At 42.2% G+C, this 9,603-nt stretch overlaps 1 protein-coding gene across 1 annotated transcript; it reads right to left on the bottom strand.

The window, feature by feature from the left end:
* Positions 1-3,543: 3,543 nt before the first annotated feature.
* On the bottom strand, positions 3,544-9,542 carry pigm (phosphatidylinositol glycan anchor biosynthesis, class M). Its single transcript, XM_055928825.1, has 5 exons — positions 8,998-9,542; positions 6,998-7,536; positions 5,931-6,189; positions 5,493-5,594; positions 3,544-3,873 (listed from the first exon to the last, which is right to left on the bottom strand). Exons 1-5 carry the CDS (start codon positions 9,178-9,180, stop codon positions 3,706-3,708), a joined length of 1,251 nt encoding a protein of 416 aa, XP_055784800.1. The 5' UTR covers positions 9,181-9,542; the 3' UTR covers positions 3,544-3,705.
* Between the last annotated feature and the right edge of the window lie 61 nt (positions 9,543-9,603).

Raw genomic sequence — 9,603 nt, 5'->3', positions numbered from 1 at the left:
AGATCTAGGATCAACTACCCCTTCCCCTAATCCTAAATTGAACCATTAGCGGAAAATGCTAAACTGACCCAAGACCAACGTCGACTTCATCCTACTCCGTATGCCTACATGAGAAACAAGGGCATGTTTAGCAGCTGCGGAGCTACCATGACATTAATTAGCATTGAATGGTGGCACATACAGTAAGTAGCATGCAGGAGTGCCATTAGCTAGCTGTCACTGAGAAACAAAGGGACTATATGAGAGAATGAGTTGTGTGCTACACCTCATCCCTCTAGCTACAATAGTACATCACTCTCTGTGACAATAGCATCTGAGTCACTTAGCATTCAAGGATATAAAAGATCCAAGTTTCTCTCTGAAACACACCCTTTTGCGGTGATATGAGTGTAAGTGCGCTGTATAGAAGTTAACATGTTTAATCCTGAATCTTGTCAGCACGCAGGCGACCTTGTGACACGACATCTGACTGACTGCGCAAGACTGACTGCGCAGAGGAGGCTGTGCAATTCAGTTCAGCAGAGAGAGAAAGGCATGGGGCTCGGGGCAACAATGACGCAAAGGAGAACCTTTGATGTGCATTGACAGCCGTATAGAGGAGGGGGAGGAGGATGAGGAGGTTGATCCATGGAGACCTTAATCCTTTTCCAGCCAGGGTTGCGTGACCGGTTCGCCCCCACTAGTCATTACTCCCTACACCATTGGCTCTAATTGGTCACACCCACCGCCCCTCCCATCTTGTCATTGGTCTTGATGAGCAAGGACCTTGGGGATGATGTCACAACCGCGGACTCCAGCAGATGGGAGCTAGTCACGCAACCAACCCAGGGCCTGGAGTAAATGTGTCAGTGCTTAAAGAGAGCCCTCATTACCAGGTAAACACTGTAGATTAAAGGAACCGAACTTAGTGTTTCCCTATTGAGCAGGATGTTTTGTGCGTTGTTGAGGAGGTTCAACTAGGCGAGGCGGCTAAATGAAACAGCATTGGAGACGTATTGGGTGCGGGTTAGGTTTGGCTGGTGGGTGTGGAGCTGGAGAGAGGGCACTGAGTGCAATGGGTGTGACTCATGACGTGGGAATGCAAACTCGCAGCAGAGTCACGCACAGGCATGAAGACACACACACAACTCTGTCAGGGGTCACTAAAGTAAGCGGTCATAACCCAAGGGACGGAGTGTAAACTCACCCTTGCTTGTGCCTCGTTCATGACCCTCTGGCATTTTGGCCCTTGTTCTACTTACTCAGAGTAAGATTAACTGGTGGATACCATTTGTATGCATCTGTGTGCAGTATGAAGGAAGTTAGTGGTAGTTTCACGAGCCAATGCTAATGACTGGAAGTCTACAGGTACGGTAGCATTGCTCGTGAAACTACCGCTAACTTCCTTCATACGGCAAGCAGAGACATAAATGACATAAACGAGTTCATCTGACTCTGGGTGAGTAGAATTGAAATGGGCTGAAATAACAGAATCTCTGTCTCTCTTTAAACAATATGTAGAAACCAAAAATTGAGCAGAATTATAAAGTAATAATCTCCATGATCTTAAAGTAACAAATAACAGCCGACATTATTGTTTGTTTTCAGTTGTGTTCATGGCTGAATTCCTTGACTATGATGGGGGCATTTGAGGATAGAGCAGGGGTGTCAAACATACGGCCCGCGGGCCGGAACCGGCCCCCAAGGAGGTTCGATCAGGCCCGCAGGATAATTTGAAAGTGGAAAAAATGCATAAAAGACATGGAATTAATATTTTTAATTCGCTGCAATTCATGGATTATCCGCTAAGGGGCGCACTCTTTCCATCAGTGTAGAAGACAAGCCGCATCACTGAGACAGACTGAAAACAGCAGACGGTATCAATGCGCCATCTGCTGCTTGTTACGACGTTGCTAATACCTTGGTCTCTACCTCTCCGCTACACCCTCATTAGCCAAAATGTCGTTATCCAAACGGAGAAAAGTAGATAAGGAGTGTAGAATTTTCAAAGAAAAATGGACCACGTCCTATTTATTTACAGAGATGCACGGAAAACCTTCGCGCTTGGTGTGTTTGCAACAAGTTTCGGTATTGAAGGAATATAATATTCGACGCCACTACGAGACTCATCACAGCGAAAAATATGACGGCTTGCAAGGACAACTGAGAAGAGATAAGATTAACGAATTGCTGGCGGGTCTGAGGAAACAGCAGTCAACTTTCATCCAGAGCCGAGAAGTCAGTGAAGCAGCGGTAAAAGCCAGCTACCTAATTGCTAGCGAAATAGCATTAGCATCGAAGCCGTATTCCGACGGTGACTTTGTTAAACGATGCATGATGAAGGCGGCTGAACTTGTATGTCCCGAGAAGCGACAAGCTTTTGCCAATATTAGCCTGACGAGGAATACTATAGCAGAGAGGATTTCGGAACTATCGGCAGATTTAGACAGTCAATTGAAACAGAGAGTCAAGTCATTTATTGCATTTTCCGTGGCAATTGACGAGAGCACTGACATCACAGACGTGGCCCAACTGGCCATATTTATTCGAGGAGTTGATGAGACATTGACTGTTACTGAAGAGTTTCTTGAGTTGGTGCCAATGATGGACACCACAACAGCCGAGGACATTTTCGGCTCTGTCGTTGCTGCATTGGACAGAGTTGGAGTGGACTGGTCCCGCGCTGTCAGCCTGGCTACAGACGGCGCGCCATCCATGGTCGGAAAGAAAGCAGGTGTCGCGACAAAGTTCAAAGACAAAGTACAAGCCCTTAATGGAGGAGATCGTTTCTGGACATTTCACTGTATTTTGCACCAGGAGGCATTGTGTTGCAAGTCGCTGAAAATGGACCACGTCATGGAGGTGGTTGTTCGCACTGTAAATTTCATCCGGTCCAGAGGTCTGAACCATCGTCAGTTTGACAAACTTCTCAGCGACAGCAACATTACCCACAGCCTGCCATACCACACTGAAGTAAGATGGTTAAGTTTTGTGCCTTTGTACAATCAGTGGGATCAGTTGCAATGCATATTTGTGAATGATAAAAGTAAATTGCACATTTGTCTAAGGAAATATGAGGTGTTTCATGAAATGTTTTGTAAAAGGATAGTTCATTAAATTTCAATATTTTCCTAATGTTCTTGTGCTTCTTTACACCAAAACAAAGGAAAGACATGATATTTTGGTTATTTATAGCAGAGTATGGTATAATTTTAATGGTCCGGCCCACTTGACATCTCCCTAGGCCGTATGTGGCCCACGATGCGAAATGAGTTTGACACCCCTGGGATAGAGCCTCTTTTAGTGCCGTTATCAGCTAAATGCTGCCACCTTCTGGAATGTAAAAAAAAAAAAAAAGGCACCCTGCTTATTTCTATTTATTATATTCACTTAGTTCACTACTGGGTAGAAAAAGCTGTTAAGCCTGCTGTGAAAAGTAATTTGAAACATGTATAAATTATGCAAAATTGTGTACTTACAGTTTCAAAAATATATATATAAATGTTTTACCAAATTGAAACATCTTCGACCAATATACAATATCATCCATCGAATAGACATCCATGCCAGGTATTTTTGTTTTTATATATACAAAATTCCCATATAGACAAAATAACAAATGCATTGCAATTATCAGCAACTAAGTTGTCTACTAGTGAAATGTCTTCACTTGATCCCTTACATCCAAGGAACGTAGAATTAAGTGTTCAAGTAGTTGTCCGGATATCACTCTGCTTTCAATCTCTGCATAGTGTCTGATGGTTTGTAATGGGTTATAATCTGTACCATAATGAATGAGTTAATGATCAAGAATATCAGTCCAGCCAGCCAAATGAGCAGAAAGGTGTTGTATCCCTCAAACTCCAGGTAGTACGCAGGGGCCAACCATATACCCTGAGACAAAAGAAGAAGAAAACATTTCCTAAATACATTTTCCTAAGTATATTGCCTATACAACTTCAATGACAAGTCATTTTATATGATGCAAGCTATAGTCTGACACATTATGTATTTATTTATACATATTATAATGACCAACTTTGGGGGAATTTTTGAGCTACTGTTTCATTTGATAATATTGGAGCTATGTTGGTTAGTCTGGTAATACTGTATAGGGTAAGTTAGATTGAGTCTATTTTTGAAGCCCTTTATGTTCATATAATGGGACTATAACCAGGTTTCCATCCAACCTTTTTATGCAAGTAAAGTACGTCGGATAAGAAATGTCACTACAGACTTGATGGGAACAGCTAATTTTTTCGACAAAACAAAACTCGCTAGAGAAAGGGGGATCTTTATTTGTGTCTGTAAAATTCAGTTGTGTAAAGTACTGAAGTAAAAATAATTGAAAGTTCTATTTAGGTAGTTTTTTAGGGGAATCTTTACTTTACTTTTTATATTTTTGACTACTTTTACTTCACTGCATTCCTTAAGAAAATATTGTATTTTTACTCCATACATTTTCCCTGACACTCAAAAGTACTCGTTACATGTTGAATGCTTACCAGTACAGGAAAATTGTCTAATTCACACACTTATCAACAGAACATCCCTGGTCATCCCTACTGCCTCTGATCTGGCGGACTCTAAACACACATGTTTCATTTGTAAATGATGTCTGAATGTTGGAGTGTGCCCCTGGCTAGCCGTAAAAAAATAAAATAAATGGTGCTGTCTGGTTTGCTTAAAATAAGGAATGTAATTATTTATACTTTTACTTTGAATAGTTAAGTATATTTTAGCAATTAAATTTACTTTTGATACTTAAGTATATTTTAAACCAAATACTTTGACTTTTACTCAAGTAGAATTTTACTGGGTGACTTTTACTTTACTTGAGTAATTTTCTATGAAGGTATCTTTACTTTTACTCAAGTATAACAATTGGGTACTTTTTCCACCACTGGTAAAATTAATTCTGTGAGAAATGGCAGTGAAAATACTTTTATGTGCAAATATTGATATAATAGCCGTCATATCGATGTAAACTAGCTCCGACTGGGAAAAATGTCAGTGAACGGACAACCTGCTCGGAAGTAAGTCAGAAACTCTGTCATCTTTCTAGAGAACTTCCGACCTGAATATCACTGATTTCATGATTTGACCTATTTTTCCATAATAGCCTCATCTCATTGTGTAGGGCAGGCTATACCTGCACTGTATCTATGAGCTGTTGGCTAGAACGCACGTGCCAATACCAGAGGGCACATTCGCTATATTACGTAACATTTTTGGTGACAAAACCCTCAGAGTTGAAAACGTGAGGAAAACCCATTTAACTTGGATTTTTTTTAAATTCGGTACATGGGAATTTAACATCAAATGAATGCTTTATGTGCACCACGTCAACACGCACAGCTTTTTATCTGCAACATGTACATTTGATGGAAACATCTCTGGTGGGAAAATGTGCACATTGTTTTTTTAAATTTGGATTTTAGAATATTCACATGAAAATCTGTCGCCAGTTGGACAGGAATCTAGATACAATCAACCAATGATGCTGCACCTACCTGTCCAGCGAACCAGAGAGCCAGGAGTTCTACTCCTTGTTTTGGTGATAGGGTCAGTCGAGGTAGGACGAGAGGAAACAGACACAGATACCACAGGAAGTACTACAAAAAAAACACACAAAACATACTATCAGCATCATAACATTCCCACAAGCTGCATTCCATGGGTTTGATGTTACAGTATGCACGCCCTTGGTTTTCAACCAATATAATGCAACAAAAAAAAACAATGCTATCATGATAAAGCACCATCAACACCAGCATGATACAGATTGGGGGAAAGGTCACATTCAACACAACACAAGTGTCATAACATTTAACCTAACATATCCTACCATCTATATCATATCAGTGTCACAATACCATGTTCATGGATTTAACGTTACTTAACACCCAGCAACACTTTCAAACATGATACAGATGGAGTGTCACGTTCACCTGGGAGGTGCAGACTTTGTTGAAGGAGACAAAGATGGCGGTGTGGAGGAAGCAGCAGAGGGCCAGGTCTGTGTGGAAGGCCAGGGAGACAAGGAGCAGCAGCAGGGCCTGGGGCAGGAAGGCAGCCAGACCCAGGGCCAGGCTCCAGGGGCTGTCTGCAGTCAGGTACAGCATGTAGAAGTAAGGGGAGAAGTTGTGGCGGATGTCCCTCCGCGTCAGGTGGTACAGGTAGGTTTCCTGGAGGAAGTCCCAGCCATACCTGATTAGAGACGGTCAAATGAGTAGAGAACAGTTATTTATTTATTAAATTTTTTTCACCTTTATTTAACCAGGTAGGCTAGTTGAGAACAAGTTCTCATTTGCAACTGCGACCTGGCCAAGATAAAGCATAGCAGTGTGAACAGACAACAACACAGAGTTACACATGGAGTAAACAATAAACAAGTCAATAACATGGTAGAAAAAAAAAGAATCTATATACAATGTGTGCAAAAGGCATGAGGAGGTAGGCAATAAGTCGAATAATTACAATTTAGCAGATTAACACTGGAGTGATAAATCATCAGATGATCATGTGCAAGTAGAGATACTGGTGTGCAAAAGAGCAGAAAAGTAAATAAATAAAAGCAGTATGGGGGGTGAGGTAGGTCAATTGGGTGGGCTATATACCGATGGACTATGTACAGCTGCAGCGATCGGTTAGCTGCTCGGATAGCAGATGTTTAAAGTTGTTGAGGGAGATAAAAGTCTCCCTCAACAACCAGATCGGTTGGTCATTGACCATGAAAAGGTTTTCATTATCAGTTGTGAAATCTGTTATGTCATGTGTTTGATGCTTGTTTTCTAATGGTAAATCATGTTACCAATACAATTGTCCTCTCAAGTTATGAGGACAATTGAATTGGTAACATGATTTCCCATTAGAAAACAAGCATCAAACACATGACATAACAGATTTCACAACTGATAATGAAAACCCTTTCATGGTCAATGACCAACCGATCTTTACGAGGAGCATCAACAACAACTCAAGTATGCATTAGCCCGCTGAGCTAGCCCAAACTTACATGTTATAAAACAGGACAGTCAATCCACAGAACACCACTCCGGCCACACCGGCAAACAGAAACAGCTCCTTATTCAATAGCCTGAGGAGAAACCCAAGACCTCTCCTCCACCACCCCACTCTCCTCTCCTCTACATTCTCCTTTCTCTGTAGGGATAGGGCAATAGGCAGGGCATAAGTCACCGGGTAAATTTTCATGTGGACGGCCAGGCCGTACAAGATGGCTGCCATGGGGAGCTGCCGCAGCTCCAAGCAGAGCAGTGTGGCCAGGACCAGGGCGGTTATGACGGACTCGGCGTTGCCTCGGCTGGACACACCGGCCGGTAACGGGTTGAGTAGCCACAGGGAGCAGACCCGGCAGGCAGCCTCGCAGCTAAGTCCCCGCTGGCGAAGGATAAGGTAGATCAGGTGGCCTGAGAGCACGTCGCACGTGATGAAGAGAAGCTTGCCGAAGACATGGCTGAGGTAGATGTTAGGGGTCAGGATCCATGCTAGTAGAGGGGTGTAGCGGTAGGTGGATCTGTGGTATGGAGACTGGCCCTGCAATGACAGGAGGACAGAATGATGCAGGTTACACTATACATGGAAAAAGCACTGTTTGCTAAAGTGTAGCTTTGCAGGAACGCAGACTTATCACCAGCAGGGACTCACAGCTGGTAGGTTCTCTCAAATATAGCAAAATTCTCTCAAATAAAACAAAATTCTCTCAAATAAAGATTTGGGCATGAGTAATGTAACATTGACAGATCCAACCAAAATGTTATCCCATTGATTCTCAAGCCAGTGGCTTTCAGCAGGCCAGGTCCCTGAAAAGATCAAGGATAAAACTTTCCAGAAGATACCGACCCTACCGTTACGCTTGTTTACACTGAACTGCATTGTGCTCGCAATGCAATCATGGTTACATTAAGACACCATGGAGCTGGCGTGAGATATGGGTCAGAAAACGTACATCAATGCAGGGTTGGGATATGCAACTGTACTCCAAATTTGACCTTTATCCACACTGCTCTATCGAGAAGATTGAAATACTGCTAGTTTCCGGAACACTGCCCTATTTCGAACTCATGCTAGCCAGCTGTAGCCACAGTAGCCATTATGGAATGGCAACGTCACGTTGAACAACAAAGGAGTTGATTGGTGTCAGAGGAAGGCCCTAAAAATTGTCAAAAATTCCAGCCACTCGAGTCATAGACTGTTCTCTCTGATACTGCACGGCAAGCGGTACTGGAGTGCCAAGTCTAGGTCCAAAAGGCTTCTTAACAGCTTCTACCCCCAAACCATAAGACTCCTGAACAGTTAATCAAATGGCACATTGATTCTGTACCGGTACCCCCTGTATATAGCCACTCTACTGTCATTTTACTGCTGCTCTGTTATTTGTTCTTTTTTCCTTAGCTATTTTTTCCTTAACACTTATTTTTCTTAAAACGGCATTGTTGGTTAAGGGCGTGTAAGTAAGCATTTCACTGTAAGGTTGTATTCGGCACATGTGACAAATACAATTTGATTGGCTGACACTGCCATTCCAAAATGGCTGCAGTGGCTACTGCTAGCTAGCATGAGGACGAAAAGGTTTGTTCTTTAAATTCAGATTCAAAATCAGAGACATCCTGGTACTTTGCAAGCCAGGAAAAGTAGAGAACAGATCAAATTAAATATTCACGGTTGTTAAGAGAAGCCAAAGTGGCATGTTGAATTTATTTTCTTCCAATGAATTTTGCTCTATCGTTTGAACCGTTTTGGCTATACACTATTATGACCCCATTCCTGATAGCTAGGACTCTTTGAAATATGGATGTCACAAAAAACAGTTTGGGACTTTGATTGCGTTCTGACCCCAATGCAGCTCAGTGTAAACAAGCCTAACGGTAGGTTCGGTATCTTCTGGCAAGGAAAAAACACATTAGAATTAACACCAGGAAGACCAACAACAGATCTCATGGCAGAACTGTCTGACAGGCATGTATATTTATAATATTTAAGGAAATGGTAACTTACCTGCGTGATGAACTTCGACGCATCTGTAAACACGTGATAATCAACATCAGTGTATTTCACCACCATAGTTCTGTCCTGATAGACACCAAAACTGACCAAAACAAGTCGTATGAGAAACGACACAGTGAAAAGTACATTTTTATTCATAAGCTTGGACAGGACACTTTCCACGATAGAAGCCATAGCGTTAGTTGTCCAACCTGTTCGACAATAAGTCAGCTAGCAGCTAAGCTAGCTACTGTAATGAACGTTACTGTATTCCTATGTAGGTATGCAAGGGATAAAGCCATGCCGTGTAATTTTCTTATCGTGTAGCTAGCAAGCTGACGTTAGATACATTCACATCTGACTAGATCGCTTGCCCATTTTATCAATTGTATAATACTTTTCACAATTTGACTAGCAGTAGAAGTTGCTGCTGCTCCTGTTGTTAACTAGGAAGTGTTTTCTTCTTCGTGTGGCTTTCCCGGCAGACTAGACGCTGTGTTGCTGCCTTTCGCAGTTTGGAGTGCAGATTGCACATTTTGTACACAAAAAGAAAAGGGGAATGGGAAAATCCTAAATTGTACCACCACCTAATCCTGCACCTATACACTATCCCCAAAA

The sequence above is a fragment of the Salvelinus fontinalis genome, chromosome 7, assembly GCF_029448725.1.
Source record: "Salvelinus fontinalis isolate EN_2023a chromosome 7, ASM2944872v1, whole genome shotgun sequence".
NCBI lineage: Eukaryota > Metazoa > Chordata > Actinopteri > Salmoniformes > Salmonidae > Salvelinus > Salvelinus fontinalis.
Note: the sequence above shows the minus strand (reverse complement) of the source record. Positions and strands in the feature narration are given on the sequence as shown.